An 18716-nucleotide genomic window follows, 5' to 3' on the forward strand; every position below is an offset into this window, starting at 1 on the left:
CTAATTGCTTTAAGTTTAGAGATATCTCACCAAAATAATAACTAAATAAAAATGTCTAGATGTTGAAGAAAAAAATCAATTATAGTATTTAAAAATTGAACTAAGATTTTGTTTTAAAATGTCTTTATGTTTCCCAACTTTGTGTGGCTTGTTACTTAATACTTACAAGGTAACACATTTGGACACTTATAGAGTAATATTCTGCACTGGGGAAAAGAGACTTGGCAAAATTCAGTTTTATAAAGAGATCGTGTCCACAAATTGAAACAAGGCGCCTCTACAATCTTCATGCTTTTTAACATGTTGAGCATGGTCCACGTCAGTAATCTTTCCGTAACTCATCTGGAAGGTATTGGAGGGATAAAAATAGACTAAGTACTCAAAATTTCCATCCTAGGAGTTTCCTGCTTTTGCCTGCATCTCAATTGTCAGTCCAACTCCTGGCTCCTACTCCACTCAAGAGCTGTGCAAAGACAGTGGAAGCATTTTACGCCATAAATACTCAAGCTGCAGATCATCTAGGCATTGGCCTCCACCTTCCTTGAAACAGCTCCTTTCTTGTTCTTCTGTCAGAGTAAAAGAGAAGGGAAGGAGGGAGACTGTACAAAGATCCAGAAGCTAGGACAGCAAATGTGCAATTTAGAAAAGGTTCATGAGTTCCTTTTCAAGGAATGCTAGGCTTACAGAATCCATCAGTCCTCTGCTGGCTGGCATAGCAGATTACACTCAGTCAGCCTGGTTCACTTGGGAGAATGAGATTGGAATCCCATTTGTTCTGCTTTTTAGAGATAGATGAAGTCTGATAGACACAGGGCGCTTTTGTCTCCTTGCTATCATTTTAGTTACTTTATTTCCTCAAGCAGTCAAACAAATAGATGGATGCAAGTTTCTGGAAACTCTGTGATTTTCATTCCTTATATTTGGATGGCTGATTTCCTGTTCAGCCCAGCACTTCCAAAGGGAGGTCCAACCTATTTGGGGCTTGGTATAGGGCTTCATGCAGCCATGAAGGAAGACATGGTGTTTGTCCTTACACATACTGGGGAAGGCCAGCAGTAAGCACATTATTTCACAAATAATAAATTGCTGTTATGACCAGTGCTGTGAAGTAGCAAAAGATGTTATGGGAATGTTAACAGAAGGCTGGTCTAGGCTGGGAAGGATAAGGAAGGTTTGCCCTGGGTAATGACTTACTTTTGAGATGGCAAGGATAAGAGGAACAGAACTGCAGAAAGAAAAAGAAAAAAAAAAAAAGTCAAGTGCAGTTTTAGAGCTGAAGGGAGCCAAAGATACCATCTAATGATGTCTTATCCTTCCATTCTACAAAAAAGAAGATGGAGGCCCAGGGATACCAAGGACTTGCCTCACCTAGGTTACACAGCCTATTAGCCTTAGGGCTAGAGACACAAGCCCAGTGTGGGTTTCTTAGGTGGTCAGAAATCTAGAAGCCTATAGCTAGAAGAAGAGATCTAAGGATGGGGGAAACCAGGCAGGTATTTAATTTAGTGCATACTCCAAGTCAGCTGCAGGGTTACTGCCTCAGGTCGGGGAGGAAATTAATAATGACTGAGATCTGCTCTAACAGACCTAGAGGAACTTGGTTTGCTATGCTGTAGCATAGTTTTTATTTAGGATAGGAGGAGGAGGTGCCAAACACACATATACACAAAACAATGAATGTGTAGTTCAGTTGGGAATCCAGTCCCTGTCCTGCAGTTGTCTAGCTGTGTGATTTGGGAGAGTCAATTAACTGCTCTGAGTTACCATTCACAAATTATACTTTGGTGTATTTCCTCTCAATCCTTTTGTATGCATTTTAGGAGCTTGTTAGAGATCAGTTGTGCCCTGTATTTCACCTTGATCTTTAAAAACTAGGCTCTTGCCCTGGGGGGTGTGCCTCAATTGGTTGGAGCATTGTCCCATGATGGAAAGGCTGCCGGTTCAATCCCCAGTCAGGGCACATACCTAGGTTGTGAGTTCGATCCCTGGTCTGGGTGCGTAAGATCCTTGGTCCAGGTGTGCAGGGAAGGCAACCAGCTTGTGTTTATCTTGCATCGATGTTTCTCTCTCTCTCTCTTCCTCTCTCTAAAAAAGCAGTGAAAACAAAAATGTCATCAAGATGAGGATAAAAAGAATTTTAGCCCTGGTTGGTGTGGCTCAGTGGATTGAATGCTGGTCTGCGAACCAAAAAATTGCCAGTTCGATTCCCAGTCGGGGCACATGCCTGGGCTACAGGATGGGTCCCCAGGTGGAGGCATGCAAGAGGCAACCTGTCGATTTATCTCTCACACATTGATGTTTCTCTCCCTTTCTTTCTCCCTCCCTTCCCCTCTCTCTGAAAATAAAGTCTTCAAAAAATTTTAAAATAAAAAATAAAGTCTCTTGTTTGGGTAAAGCATTGTTTAAGCACCCTTTTAAAGAGCAGTTTGCTTGCCCAAACATCTGTAGAATAACTAGCAAGCAAGCCCAGCTCCAGGAGCTGCAAGAATCGTTAGCAACTGAGCATATTTCTATAAACCAATAAAAGTTTTATATTTTGTTCATCTGTTACCCTTATGCTGTTGCCACTTTCACATTCAGTGTGTGTAGGCAGAGAGGATGAGATAACAGCCTCACAAATGAAAGTGAGTGGAAAAGGGCTGCTTTCCCTTTAAGGCAGTTTCATTTTCCCAGCTCCCTCCCCTTTCCTGATTGACAAACCTCCCCGAAGTCACATGATCCGCCTCTATTTGAAGGTCACAAAAAGCTGCTTCCTTTAGAGACTGGGGGAGCGAGAGAGGGAGAGAGAGAGAGAGAGAGAGAGAGACTGCGAGAAAGAGCGAGCGAGCGAGAGAGCGCGAGCGCGCGCGAGAGAGCGAGAGAGAGCGAGCGAGCCAGAGGGAGAGTGAGTGAGAGCGAGTTAGTTCAAGCCAAAATGGCCGACAGAGTCTCTGCTGGTTTCTGAATATTTAAAATACAAATACAGATAGACAAAAAGAAATCATTTTTTGGACCTTTTTTCATTTCCATTTCTACCTTGTATGCCTCAATTTGCTGGATTTAAGCACTGCTGCACTTTATGAGGTTGGTAAATATTTTCAATTTTTTTAAAACCAATTGATTTATATAGATCTTGTCTAACCGTTTTCACTAGTGGTGTTGCAAATCGACATTTGTCTAGCATGGAGACTGGCTTCAGACATTTCGTGAATCTGTGTAAATCAGACCCGTGATGTACTTTTGGTTCGGCATTTTAGAAATGGAAAAGCCTTGGTAAAATACTTAGATTTTTAAAGTGATTTCATTGCACTTTTAATGTCTGGACTTTCCTCATCGTTTCTGTCTTGCCAATAAATAAAGCTATAATTGGAAATTTGATATTTAGAAAGAGGCTTAAAAAAAAAAGACCTCTCCCTTCCCCCTTAAATCTGCTGCAAAAATTTGCATAAATATAAATGGGTTTACATTCTTTCGGCTGCTAAGGCCGACAAAGGATCTGGGAGGGCAAGCACTACCACAGGAAAGCCTCTTTTTTTTTTTTTTTTTTCTTCTTTCCTTTCCTTTTTAAAGCTAGGCCATCCTTCCTAGAGAGATGTAAAACCTAAAATAAGACCTGATACATTTTAACTTCAGGCTGGGGGCGAGTGAACACCGGGAGGTTTGGGGTTTGTAGATTCCCCTGCTTGAAAACCTCCGGAGCTCTGTGGATTACCCCTCTCGTCTCTGCGCGCGCTCGTTTGCACTGGGTCTCTCTCTCTGTTCTCAAATGTGCAGCCAGATGCACTGTTATTTTGATCGTGGTTTGAACCAAATGGTAGAACTGTCTTGTAAACATAGTGTTTTAAAGATATAAACAACCATTCACCCAGATGAGGAATTATTTCTTTATGAGTTTTCCCCTGGAGATTGGCCGCCTCCATTTCTCACGGATTACATTTTTTGTTTAATTTCATGCAGATGAACTGGGCTTTTCAGCACAAATTCAGCATATGTGTGTGCAGTGGCCTGTTTTGGCCATGTTTCAATTGTGAATTGGTCATTGAGGGTCCCATAAATAAGTAGCTGTCTGTGTGTGTACATATGTTAGTTACCGTGAAACTGTGCAGTGCCCTCAAGTTAAATTCCATTACTCCCTAAATGCAGGATTCTAGAAAGCCTGGGAGCTGGAAGGGAAGAAAGCTGAAAACTTGCTTTCTCAGAGCCACCTCCCCCTATCATTGTGAGAGTGTGATGTAATGCTTCTCCGTCTGGTGGGCTGAAAGGATTGTAGTTTGTGATGTGGCGGGTAAATTGCCCCCACCGCCGGGTCAATTACCCCACCCCCCTCAGCACATCCCTGGCTCTGAGAGGCCTTGTTTTCTTTTCTTTTTCCCCCTAATTTGTATCCTCCTGATTTATGCCTGGGAATATTGGCATGAGAAAGAGACTGTTCTCCTAAATCTGTTACAAAGTATAGTTTAGAAAGGCATTTAAAATATGCAAATAGACTGAATTGCTATATCCTCATCATTAAATGTGTAGAATTGGATTAAAGCTAATTAGGCATTAATGGAATAATTTTGATTAGAAGGGAGCATTGGTTGTGGGGTTTTGTTTTTTGGCGGGGGGCCTTTTAATCTAATTACAAGATTTTTGCTGGGCCTGAAAGTGTTAAAAAAATGGAAAAAAGTGCTGGACCATTTTGAAAATTTGACAGTCTAGAAGAGGGTGTGTAGTGCTTTCAAAAGCTTTATTCACTATTAAAATGGATTGGCCTCTTGTGCTGAAAATGGCCTGTTTCTTTGGGCCAATTGTGTGTAGATGAAGGGACTTTCATGCTAATTTAACAAAAAGACTTTCCATTTGAATACATAAAGATAATTAAAGGGCTCTGTCTCTAAAGAGCAAGTATTTTATTATCTTTCCAAAATTAATGTTATATTAGTAATGGAAATAAGTAGAGAAGTGATGGTTTTAAATTCAGTGTAAATTTTTTGATAATACAAGTTCAGCTTTTGTGTAAGAAGGATTAGAAACATTACATTAGAGAGGGTCTTTGGAACAAATTTGTTTCTTTAAAAAAATTTTTTACAGCTTCAATTTAAAGGACAAGACACAGAAATTGCCTGAGTGATAGGGAATGTTGCTTTGTGGTGGACATAAGGAAAATTAGAGCTTTGATTTTAGTGTTGTTTTTTCTGAAAATGAAAGTGCTTATTTGGGGCTTTACTTGTTAGATGATTCATTTTACATCTATTTCCTAAGTTGGTCTTACAGAAGAGTGAGAAAAACCTAGGCTTTACATGCTTTGCCATTAGCTTATTTTTGTGTGGACTGTGTCAACATGTGAATAGCAGGTTAATTCACTTTGCGGAATGAAGAAACCAGGATGCCTGCTCTCTTGGTCAAGAAAGAGAATGATATAATAATGAAATTAACAAATACCATCTAATTCTTTGGAATGTTTTTATAAATACTCTTTTCTCCTAGACAGGTTGAAAAGTGAGATAAGTTGTGGTATGTTAGGCGTTATGGCTATGGTGAGTTTCAGAAGCTCAGCTGCCATTTTGGATCTAAGTTCCTGCAGAGCTAATCCTTATGGCACACCAAAAATGTAGTAATTCAGAAGCAAATAAAAATGAGTAATAAATCAAGTGTGCAGATGGGTGGTATCTAATTTGTGCCTTTTGTGGAAGCTTCCTTTCTGTCAGTAGTGTGAAATGAAGCATTAAAAATTTCAGAGATGTGGCTGTTGTTATGAAGAGCAAAACCCAGGGATATTAGAACTGACATGTTGTGGTTTTTAAAAATGAGACAGCATATGCAGAGGAAGTTTGTTACTGGAGAATATGAGCATAATCCTTACTAAAGTTTATTCCCTCCCCCATCCATATTTCCTTATGCTGGTCTACTTATGATGTTAATGGTAATGTCATTATTCACAAAGCTCCTCTGTCTCAGGAAAAAAGTGTCCCATATTCCTTATTAAAATATACCAAAACCTCACAAAAATTGGTAGCACTTATTCTATCAGAAGTGGTATTTTATTTTTTAACCTATTTTTTAGTCCTTCCATCTGGGTGCCAGAGGGGAAGCAATGCAACTTTGATATATGGTGCAAACTCAACTTTGTTGTTTGGCTTTGAATGGCCATTTGTTACTCACTATCACCACTAAAACAATCTTTTAAAAATAAAGAACTTAAAATTGAAGCAGAGACATCTAAGGTATTTCAGCTCTTCACCTCTGTGAGAGACTCGACAAGTGACATGTGATGGTGAGACCTTGAGACCTTCAGGTTCTGCAGAGCAGGCTTAGCAGAAAATAGTGTTACTGGTGGGTCTCCCTTATCCAACTGCTCCATGACTTAATCATTGGGATATTAGATTTTCTTTAAGTGAAACTTCTGACCTAAAGATAGGTTTTTTGACCCTTGACTAGGGAGGGGAGCAGCACATGCTTATTGTTTCCTAGTACTGTTTTATTCCTGGATTTACACTAATCCAACTTCCCTCACCCGCTTCTTGTGATTAAGACTGGTGGTGGAGTGAAGTGGGGTGAATTGAAGCTGCTTGGCCTGAAAAGGGATATAACCCATCCATGGTGGTGACATTTTAACATGTGCTTTTCTCTTTCTCTTTTTATATATTCATTCAGCAATCATTTATTATGCCCTGGTGGTGGTGTAGGTGCTGGGAATCCAAGATTTAATTTGGTTGGCCCATAGCTCTAAATAGCCATTTGTTCATGTGGAAATGTTTGCCATTTGGTGAATATCTAACCTACTGCTCTGGGTTATGACTAGGATAAGGCTATAATTCCCTTCACTTGATAGTCACTTTATTAATAATCAGAGAATGAATGGTAATTTTTGCTTCCATTAGTTCTAGAGACTTCCATGTAATGTTTGACCAGATAGTCACTTTATCCATTTTTTTAATCCTACATAAATATCTCAAAATTATATTTTGAGTTATCTCTGAAAACCTCAAAACCTAAGTTGCCTCCCTAGTTACTTTATAACATTTCTCCATTTTACTTTTTACTACCCCTTAATTGTTTCATCATCTGAAATTACATTATTTATCTAAGGTGCATCACTCCCTACTAAACGATAAGCTTTCATGAGAGCAGACTTTGTTTTTTTCACTGCTCAATCCCCAGCATATAGAACAGGGTTTAGCAGGAATAAGTGCTCAATAAAAACGTATGAGTTAGACCTGAGTTACAAGGTCACTAGGACCAGATACAGGACCATAAGCCCCTGTTTCTTCATCAGTAAAATGGGGATGATACATTGTGAAGCATAAAGGAAAGGCTGTATGGAAGGGCCAGCACTTAAGTTTTGTTACTTAGTGTTTCCTTCCCTTCTGTTAAACCAGAAAGGTTTTTGTGTCCCCACAGACACCTCCATTCTTTCTCCTGGCTCCCAGGATCATGAAGTGTGTGCTGCACTGATCAGCCTGGACAGGGTCAGGAACAGTGCCAAGCCTTTTCTTTTTAGTGAAGTCCCTGCATTCCTATGGTCTAATGTTGTCTCTTTAGGCTCTGCCTCTCTGATGTATCCACATTTGCTTGGCTGCTTTTCATACATTCTGCATTTTGCATCAAAAGATTCTCAACAGTTTCAAATGAATTGGTCTTAGAGTTTACAAGGCAAAGGAGACCATAAAATAATGTTTTTTCCTTCATTTTGATTATTCTAAGCCTATTCACATAAGTTATATGCATTTAACCAAAGTACAAATAGTTTTGACTCAAAAAACATAAAATAAAAATTTAGGTCAGTTGCCCACTTTATACAATGCTGTTGAACTATAGATGATATATAAATTACTTTTCTTCATTGACCTTGGAATTTGTTTTTTAAAAAACCAGAAAATTATTTTGTATTTACTCATTCATTCAGCAGATAATTATTGAATACATATTACGTGCCATGTATTGAGATAAGTGCTAGCACAGGAGTAACATGAAGCTTTTCTGCAGTCACTGTTGCTGAAGTTAGGAAGAATGTGAATGCAAGGAGGTTAGCCAGTGCTCAGGGCACTGGGTGATTATAATGGAGGGACACCCAGCCCTACCAGCTTGTTCAAGGGACCTGAGGCAAGACAGGCATTGGAGTGTTTGGAGAACTACACAGGTGGAGTACTTGAACATGGTTGGAGTGCGACGTGTGTAAGGGAAGGATGGTCTAGGAAATACGTGAAACTGAAAAGGTAAACTCTGGCCGATGCAGAAGGGTCTATAAGCCATGTTTGGAAGCCTTTATCTTTAGGATAATTGGAGGATTTTCAGCATAAGCTTACTGTTGAAAATGGATTTTTAAAAGGTGATTCTTAAGTTGCACTGTAGCAAATGGCTGGAGGGTTGAGTATAAGACCAGGTAGTATTGTAGTAATCCCAGTTAATAGTGGCCTGGACTGGCAGCAAAGTTGGGAGGAAGTGGATAAATCCAGAGACATTTAGTAGATTTCACAGGACCTGATCATTGAGAAGGTGCATGTTAGGGAAACCAAAGATAATACCTCCGACACCTTTGTCTCTGGCCTGGGCTATTAATGAGATGTTGGTACCATTCACTGAGTTAGGGTCCATTTAGAGAAGAGACGGATGGGGGGTTGAGATAATGAGTTTGATTTTGGAGTTATTGAATATTGGGACATCAGAATGAAGGCCTGGAGTAATTAGATGTCTGGCTAGAAATAAAGATTGAGAATCATCATTTTTCCCAGGTTTACCAAGATTTTCCCTTTTAAGTTGATGGCTTTGATAAAATGTCCATATATGGCAATGTGCAGTGCAAGGTGCTATTGAATATTGTTAAGTGGACACAACTTTATAGAGAAGATAAGGCCACATACTCCTATTACCACAGTGGTTCCCATGAGAAATACTGAAGGAGTTTGAGGGTGGAGAAAGACTAATATTAGCTGAGTTGATCAGAGAAGGCTTTATGAGAACCTGGTACGGGAGCTGCGCCTTAAAATTTGGACAGAATTGTGAAGAGTGGACCTAGAGGGCAGGACATTCTAGCTAGAGGATTAGTTGTGTTCAGGGAAGATTGATGGGAGATCAGATGTGTACCAGAGTGCTAGGGTGCCTGCTGAGTAGTGTGGATTGCCGTGGAAGACAGTGGGGACCTGTTAAAAGTTTGACAGCAACATGATCAAAGTGGTATTTTGAGAATACTAATATGTCGGTGGGTGAGAGGAGGACTGGGGTGGGGGTGGATAGGATAGCAGGGAGAGTTTGAAGTTAGGCCAGTTAGGAGGCTGTGGCAAAAAGGACAATTATGAAAGGGCCTGCTATAGGACTGTGGCAGTGGTCTGGAAGAGGGACCAGCCTCTCCAGGTCTTCAAGGTGAATGTTGGGAATCTTCAACAGAAATGATGATGAGGAATTCCAGGTCAGAAATACTGAGTTTAAGTTGGTGGGGCTTCTAGATGGATCTGTTTAGTAAGCAGCTCGCAACATGGGGCCGAAGCTTGAGAAAGAGGTCAGAAGTGGAGATAAAGAATTGGAAGTCATCCACATAGAAGTGAGAGTTGAAGCTGAGAGAGTAGATGAGGTCATCATGGAAGTGTAAAGAATGAAAACAAGAACTGAGAACTGGGCTTTGGGGACAGGAAGAGAAAGAGGACCTGGAAAAGGATTAAAAGAAAGGTGGCTGTGTAGGACAGTCAGCGATAGTTACTGAAAATGAGGGAAGGACTTCTCAATCTCAGAAGTGGTCAGCAGGTTGTGATGCTGCACAGGAAGAACAGCATCGGGTTATGGCAGCATTCCTGAGCCTAGTGTTGGGACGTGTTCTGGTGAGAGAGGTTTGGGGATCTTTAGATTATGCCAACACGACCAGTAGAAATAGGATGCAATCTACATGTGTTATTTTACATTCACCAGGTGTCACATTAAAAAGGTAAAAAGAAAGAGCTGGATTTAATTTTAATATCTATTGTAATCTAGTATGCACAATATTGTCATTTCAGTATGGTTGATTTAAAAATATTAATGAGGTATTTGACATTTTCATAGTAAGTCTTTGAAATCTGGTGTGTATTTTATTCTAAATTTTTATTAATTTGAGAGAGGAAAGAAGAGAGAGGAAATAGCAATTTGTTTCTCCACTTATTTATGCATTCATTGTTGATTCTTGTGTGTGCCCTGACCAGGGATCAAACCCACAACCTTGGCATATTGGGACGATGCTCTGACCAGCTAAGCTACCCAGATAGGGCTCTGGTGTGTATTTTAAACTTACAACACATTTCAGTTTGAACATGAATTTTTTTATTGGAAATGCTCTGTATATAGAGCTCATAAAATTTATCATTTAAAAAAAGGTACATTCACATATCAAAGTTTTTCCAAACATAACGAAGTTTTCCAGTACTGGAAGTAATTAAAATTTAAGTTAATTAAGTAGAATTGAAAATTCGGTTTCTTGGTTAGTCTAGCCTCATTACAAGTGCATGCTAGCCATGTGTGGCTACCATATTGGACAGCACAGGATTATGCAAATTAAAGTAGATTACCTTGCAGTTGATGTGCACTTTGAAAATAGCCAGGGCATCACAAAGTATTCTTACCATCACAAAGCATTTCAGCAGTTGGTATTTTTTGAAACACCTGTTGGCTTATGCTAAATGGTATTTTTAGAATTGGAAGGGCACATCCTAATTTTGCCAATGAGGAGATGGACCTTTTTATGAAAGTACACAGATTCCAAAATTTAAAACAGGAGTTAAAAAAAAATTTTGGCTAAGGTCAGCAGGTTGGTACATTGGTAGAAGTTCTTAAAACGTACTGGTTTTTGTTACAGTTCAGAAGTAGGCTAGATGCGGAGGCTTACATTTTAATACAGACTCGGTGGGAAGGGCGGGAGCATTCCCCACCCTTTTTGAATTTGTAGAGTCAGTGAGGTGGTGCTTCAGGTGGGGAGATACGAAATTCGGGTTCAGCTGTTCTCGGAAGCTTTCAGCCAGTGGTCGTCGCCTTGCTCCTCATACATCCCCACCCACACTGCAAGGCCACCGGGCTAATTATTTTGTGCTTCTCTCTCACTTCTTTTTGGTCATATGCAGGCTGCTTGGCCTTAGACTATTACACTCATTCTGTATTTCTTGCCATCCTGGGCCAGTATAATATTCACTAAATATGGGTGGTTTATAAAAATCAGGTTCAAAGATTTTTATTTAATCATCTCATTGGTTTAGACTGCTTTGTAGTTACTAGACCTTTCCAAGGACAGGTAATTTTGTTTTATTGTGCTTCACAGACGTTGCATTTTTTACAAATTGAAGACAAGACCCTCCATAAGCAAAAAGATTACAACTTGCTTTATTGTGAGACTTACTCTATTATTATGATCTGGAATCGAACCTGCAGTACCTTCAAGGGATACCTGTAATAACCGGTAAATGGAGAAATGATCTTGAGTTATGCTTGGCACTAAACTTTGTCCATACTGGAGAGTAAGGGTTGGCTTTTAGTTGCTGCAGAATTTAATTTTAGCTGACAAAGGAGCCTATTTTTCTATAAATTACCCTCTTAAGAGTTCGGGATATAAGCTATTCTGTGAAGTTTTGGTTGATTTGTGTGTGTGTTTCGTTTTGTTTTGTTTTTTAATCAGCATGGAAATTTCTTTTTTGTTTTCCTTTAGAAGTACATTTTGGTTACCTGTTTATGCCTTTGTAAAAACCAGACTTATAATGCTGGGTTTAATACCTTTAATGCCTTAATGAAGAGACCTAACAGAAGATTCCCTGCCATCTCTTCCAGGAGCCCAGAGTGGCCAGTCTTATACCTCTCAGTGCCACAGTTTCTTTTACCGCTTTGCTTATAAAAAATAACTGCTGTACTTTTTATGCCAAGAAGTTCCTATCTATGAGCTGAAGTTAGACAATTGAGTAGAACAGGGCTTTCAAACTTTTTGATTGGATCTACAGTAAGATATAATTTGCCTTGAGACCTTCTACATAACCTGAATGTATACACTCACACAAAAGTATTTACTTTCTGATACTATGTATAATATAGTTATATTCTATTCAGATCCATTTTGTAAAACAAACAAAAACCAAAAGAGCTGCTGATTACCCCAATCCCCTAAATTGACCAGACAATTTACTAAGGGTTGTCTCATTGAGATTTGTAGATTTAAGACTTATACATCGCCGTATTCCAGGATATGATTTCCAGTTTCGCTGGTCTTGAAAATCAGATTTATTAGTCTACTCAGTTATCACACCAACCAAATATATAAGTGATTTTTTAAAAAATGTTGATTTGTTACTTCAGCATGTGGGAGATGGATATTTTTGATGATCAGAATGTTGTCCTTCCTGTCCAAAGTATTCCATGCGGATCAAAAGGAGCTGGCCATCCATATTGAGGAATGGAGGTTATATATGTGTTTTTCCCAGATTTTAGAAAAACTTAAGTAGAAAACACCCTTTTACCAGATTATATACTCTTTTCTTGGAAAAGCCTGACAGAAAATACTGCCATAGTCTTTTTGTTTTTTTGAAGGGCAATTGCTTCCCACACCTTTTCCAGGTTTCATGAACGTAAGTCTCCACTATTAACACATTCTGTTTTCAGACACATACCAATACATTTGATTAGTTCTACATTTCCCACTGTTTGACAGGATATTAATAGGTTTGCCTGGAAAAATAAAAGGTTCTTTTCCTGATTAAGCGGAATTAAACCGGTCTTTGCTTACTATAGGACTTAATCATCTTTAAGATGCTAATGTGCATTGGAAATCTTAAGCAATATGTATATATAAAATCGTAATGTTCTAGGTTTTTGTTTTTTAGGCACAGTTTGTGGAAATGAATGGCTAGCTTTCCATTTCAAGCACTCCTTTCTAAAATTACCTCCTAGTCAAGCAAGCTGGATTTAGCTGTTTTCCAAGTCTCTTCAGACATTTCAGCATGGTGTTTCCCAGGCTTAGGTTTCAGGGAACTGTAACAATGTAAACGCAATATTGGAATCCAACATGAGTTACTAGTTTTAAATTTGCCAAGTAAAGGCATGATTATTATTATTTATAATAATCATTACAAAGAAAAACACATTGTAGTAAGAGATAGCTCAGTAAACTGAATATAGTTTTATGAAAACCATTACATAGAGAATATAGATCTACACAGGTACTAAAGTTCAACATTTAGGAAGCACATCTTAATTATAGACCATCTCTTAGAATGTATTACCATTAACTATGTGCTTGCTGGTTTTTATTAGTCTTACTCATAGGAATAAACCTTACTGCAAGTTTTGGAACTACCTCCTTCATTCTTATTTATTGACTACAGTGATAATGGTTTCTGTGACTCACACGCTTTAAAATATTACTTTGTTCCCTCTAAATATACTGTAAACAGATAGCCATTCTACTTTAATGTAAGAAAAAGAAAAAAGAAAAAACAAACCAGCTTTTTTAAGCACTTGTAGAATCTACCAAAGTTTACCTGATTTAATGAAGTATAGTCATGGTGATTATGTAAAAGCGGCAAAAAGGTCACAGAACTAAATAATATTATGTTTTTGCCAGACTGTTGGCTCTTTATGAGTTATGAATAATGGCAGACATTCTGTCATATTACGTACATTTTTATTTTTATGTCTACCACCCCACTCTCACATTTTAAGCGACAAACTTCTTAAATCTAGCAGCCCCACATCAGATGTCCCCTTTGTCTGTTTTCATCAAGAAAAAGTGCTTCTTAGATACGCTTGATTCTTGAATGAAGAGGAGCATGGCCAGCAGTTCACTGGCCTGCCCCCGGCTGTGATAATGCCATCAGCTGGTTGTGGCAATGGCAGCAAGGGCTTTGACTCCTCCTTGTCAAAGGTCCTCGGGCAGAGAGGAAGAGGCGCACATTTGGACTCAGCAGTGTGGAGTGTTTGGAGGCAGTAAACGTTCTGGGTAGACCTGAGTTTGAGTAGGATATACTCTAGGTCCTACACAGGAAGAATTTGTTTATTAACAAGTATATCTATGTATATTCTCAGCACTACACAGTGCTGAGATAAAACAGATAAAAAGAAGACCTGACTTTTATCTTTGGAACTAATGTAGATGGTCAGTGGGGCTGTCTGTAATAAAAATGGAAGTTGGATGCCAAGGGATCTGAGAGGATGGGGAGAGAGGTCTAGGGCACCAGGAAAGTCTCCACCGAAGAAGCAGCATTTGAGCTGGGTCTTAATGGATAATTAGGACTTGCTTGATGAAGGGGGTGGTGAGTAAATCAGGAGTGGTGTAGTGCAGTGGTCAAGAGCCATGGTTCTGAACCCCAAGCAGGTGTGTGGTTAGGTCAACCCAGTGTTGGGCATGTAATAACTGTGCACCTCAGCTTCCTCACTGGGAAACCGGAGAATAACAACAGTACCCGCCTCAAAGAATAGTTAGGAGGATTAAGTGAGAATTTATTTACAGTGTTTAGCATATTGTTAGGAGTCCTCATAAGCTGCTGTTCCCATTATTTATATTGTTAGCATTTCACAAAGAGGAAATAACAAAAACAAAGGCAAGGAGTCAGGGAGTAGGAGAGTCTGGGAAATGGCATGATATTAGTGGGACACAAGTGTGGGCTGTCCAGAAGAGAGTGGGTAGGTTGATTGGGTTTATTAGTATTTTAAGAAATTGGGAATTTATCTTGTAGAAAGGAGATTTAAAAGCATCAACTTGCTGCAGTTGATCTCCCTGTTGAAGGTCTGATGGAGAGGAAGATACAAGAGGCAGACAGTCAAAACAAGAGAATGTAGATAAAGTCAACAACAGGAAAGATGGAAGAACCAGATTTAGAGACTTCTGATGTGAAAGCCATTGGATATGATGAGAAAGAGGGAGGAGCTGTGGATAAGCCCCAGGCTGGGTGAATGAGTGGTGCTGTGAGTTAGGATAGGTGTTCAGTGGGTTTGAATTATGTAGTAGAGTGAGGATGGGGGCTGAGAGGCTGTGGTTTTGCTTGAGATATGTTTTAGATGTTTGCTGGACATGTACTACAACTTGGCAGGTGGATATAAAGTTATGGAGCTCAAAAGAGGGGTTTCGGAGACATTGATTTATACATATAGAGATGGCCGTCTAGGCCAGGGGATTGACAGTGCCTCCTCAGGGGATGTGATGAAACAGAAAAAGGACGGTGCACGAGAAGCCCAGACTGGCAGGGGTTTAGGGAAGTAAGAAGAATTGCTATCAGGGCCCTTGCCTCAGGGGTTCAGCTGAGATAACAGGGGAAGTCAGCTTTAGCCTTGAAGAGCTCAGGACACCCTCTGTTCATGGGGCCTCCGTTGGTGCCCAGTAGCCCCATCACATTGTTTATCCTGCTTGTCAGTGTCTGTCACATTGGGAAGTCTCCCCATGGGCTCTTGGGTCATTTTTTGTCACTGCAGTGAATAGGTCTATGACAGGAGCTAGTTGTGCTAACCTCTGTAACCTCAGCTCCTGACACACACAGTCAGTGCTCTGAGCATTAGTTAAATGAGTAAGTTAATCAAGGATGACTTAATTTATTAACTCAACAAAATTTCTTGAGTGCCCTGTGGGTTCCAGGAGCTGTGCTAGTCTCTAGGAATAAAGCAGTGCGCATAATAGATAAAAATCCCTTCCCTTGTGGGACTTAACATTCCAAAGCATGAATCAGAAGGCTAAAGGGAAAGAGCAAGTAGAGAGGTAACCATGGTAAGTACAAGGATAAGCTCTATATCCTCAACATCCATGAGCTGAGCCTGGCACCCTGAGGAGGCATTTGATACAGTTACTTGACTTGAACATGGGAGAGAGGGTCTGGGGAGACAACTGAGATGTGGGAAGAGAGTTGCTGCATAGATGACAGGTTAGTCTTGGAGAGGAGGATATTTGAGGGAGTTCCTCCGGGGAGACCTCTAAGCAGAAGACATTCTTCTCTGTAAAATAGGAGATGAAGTCTGAGTGAAAAGACAGAGAAAACATTTAGAAAATTAAGACCTCCATCCCTCACCTTTCAAAGGGAGGAAAAAAACCCCAGAAAACTCAACATAAAGAATCACCTACCACCTCTAAGGGCTTAGCTGAGAGGGGAGCTCCTTTATTTGTAATTGCAGTGATTTGTGGCTGTGCAGCCTTTCCCAGTGAGTCAGGGTCAAGAATGCAATTAGTTGGGGTTCATCTGAGGCTGAGTGAGGATTGTCCTAGATAGAGAGTGTGGGATAACCAGGGGGTGAAGCCTTTGGGGAGTGCTGGTGAATGTTCAGAAAAGTCCAAGGCTGGGTTGGAAATAAGATAAAACCAGGGTCAGGCAAATGATCTGAAAGAGAAGGGAAAGAAAGAATGTGGGTTGGACAAGGTGATAACTTACACGTGTATATGAGAAGGGAAAGGTAATATTAGTTCCTGGGTGCTTCCTATAAAATGAACACCAGGCACTCTACTCTAAGTGCCTTACATACAGTAACTCACTCCTCATAATGAAGACTGTAAGCTAACTGCAGAGAGGTTAAGTATCCAGTCACACAGGTAGGAAGTGACCAGACAGATTTGGCTGCCGAGTTTTTGTGCTTGATCACTATACTCCACTGCCTTAGGAAGAAACCAGACACAGTCTCCCAGGCCAACTAGGTTTGCAACAGCTTCCTAAAGTTGCTGGGCCTCCTAGAAGAAATATTTGGGGTGGCATGGAGGGGAGCTGTGGACTGTCTGGTCCACCCCCCCCCCTTAAAATAAGTATACTTTAGGCAACAGTGCACTTTGTATAAACTGCTTTTCTCACCTCCCATGCTCATACCCGAATGTCCTTTAATGGGGAACAAAGAATGTTGCACGATTAGAGACGACTGTAGATGCAAATCATTCTAAATTCTCTGAGCTGTAATACCTTCTCGGTGCATCTGTCATCCTTTCCCCTTTAAACAAAGAAGAGCCAGAACAGCTGCCTGGTCTACCAGTTCGAGTGATGGAGAGACTGAAGAGAAGCATGGCTGATGTGTGGTACCTAAAAGCAGGGAATCTTTCCGCTTTGTCTGTTGCAGAAATACTGGTAGTGTCTGCAGTGGTGGTGGTGGTGGTGGTGGTGGTGGTGGTGGTTGCAATTCCTAGTTTGACAAACAGGAATGTGTTCTCTTCCTGGGGAGAGTCCCCTTGTGTCTTAGGTTACATAGGCTCTTCGGGATAACTAGTTGGACTTCTGTTGGGTGAGGAATTTAGTCCCTGGCTCTGTGCCCTCCACCTGTGTCTGAGGCCTCTGACATACCAGTCAGGGTCTAGCCCTTTGCAAACCCAGGGGAGACACTCTGACCTTTGCTTGCAGGCCATTAGGAAGCACAGAGGCTTTGCAAATGAAACATGTTGGCAACTTTATCCTTTATAAAGAAAGGATTATTTGCAGAGGCAGCATGTATATTCATGGTACATCAGCGTTTTGTTTGCAGTCTTTTAATATCTGGCTTTGCTCTTGAGGCAGTTTGGAAGGAATGCCACTGTATCTTCCATCTCTTTACTGTAAATAAATTTTCATGATTTTAAAAGAAACAATACACTAAAACCACATACTTTTTTATGCCAGAAGAGCTTAGCTATTTCATATATTGAAAACATAGAGCAAATAGTTCATGTGGCATTATTTGTTGGTAATTTTTAGATTAACCCCTGATCCTAGTGTTAACTTGTGGAGGCCATGCATTTGAAATGTCTTACCTGCTGGAACTTCTGCAGTTCTTGGTTCACTATTACAGGCTAGCATTGTTAAAACACTGCTAGGATGGCCCATAGTGCATCATATTATTAACACCTTTGGTTTTTAAAACTGCTTTCCACTAATGGATTTTTAATAACGTGATCTTCTTTTGTCAGGTATTAAATGCCAATATTTAATCACTGATAGTTGAGAGCTTCGTAGGCAAAAAAGCAGACAACCCACCACTGAGATAGTGCCTTCAGTAGTCCCAGTTCCTCCAGGCCAGGATTAACTGGGGTCTCTAGGACTAATTGGCACCTTTCTTTGGAAGTTAAAGTAGATATTACTGTTTGTTTATTCCTTATTCTCCTCCCAAACCCCAAATACTGATACTTTTCTCACAGTTAAGGGTGAAGTTCGTTGCTCGGTTTTAGGTTATGGAACTCTTGCTGGTGTTTTGGGGTGTTTTTTGTTTTGTTTTGTTTTGTTTTTTAATATTTTTCTTGTTTTGGTTAGGGGCAGTGACAGGGCAGGCACAGTTTAAGCTGGCATATTCTTCTGTGGATTCCCTCTGAGGTTCTATATGACCCAATTTTAAATACTACTCTGAATCATACTGAGTTTTCCCATGAGATAGTGAGATGAGGAGTTTGGACATGAACTCATTTTCATTAAGTGCTTGTTATATAGCAGGTACTTCCCACTACTTCATTTAGTCCTCACACAACCTGAGGTGAAGAATGGTTTGATCTTTATAAAATGGAGTTTCCAAAGCTCAGCAACTGATCTGAGGCCACATAAACAAGGAAATGGAGGAGCGAGGGGCTGTGACTCTGGAATGTATTCTTTCCGAGCAAACCTTAAATGCAGCTCAGACTAAACTTGTTAATTGATTAGGTGAATTCCTCTTTTGTAAAGTGTGGTGTCTTAAATAAAATATGGACTCAAATGATGGGAACTGATGGCTTTATGGGGCTTCTCAGCTCTGCATTCCTAATAAACCGCGGAGGACAATGAGGCAGGAGTGCTGGTGTGCAGAGCCCTAGGAGGGGCAGGCCCTCAGGGCCCTGGAGAGGCAGTTCACGGTTTGAG

General features: G+C 40.2%; 1 protein-coding gene across 4 annotated transcripts in view; it reads left to right on the plus strand.

The window, feature by feature from the left end:
* TNRC6B (trinucleotide repeat containing adaptor 6B) overlaps positions 1 to 18716 on the plus strand; it is a 234991-nt gene that overhangs the window by 94236 nt on the left and 122039 nt on the right. The window contains exon 1 of one of the 4 annotated variants that reach the window (XM_054582414.1): positions 2618 to 3063. The exons of the other annotated variants lie outside the window; for them this stretch is intronic. Coding sequence (XP_054438389.1) covers positions 3059 to 3063 — 5 coding nt within the window. The 5' untranslated portion in view covers positions 2618 to 3058. Of the gene's footprint in view, positions 1 to 2617; positions 3064 to 18716 lie in introns of those variants that run through there. 4 annotated transcript variants of the gene reach the window in all.

Source organism: Pteronotus mesoamericanus, unplaced genomic scaffold (genome assembly GCF_021234165.1).
Source record: "Pteronotus mesoamericanus isolate MK-2021 breed Mesoamerican mustached bat unplaced genomic scaffold, CSHL_Meso_final contig_702, whole genome shotgun sequence".
Taxonomy (NCBI): Eukaryota; Metazoa; Chordata; class Mammalia; order Chiroptera; family Mormoopidae; genus Pteronotus; species Pteronotus mesoamericanus.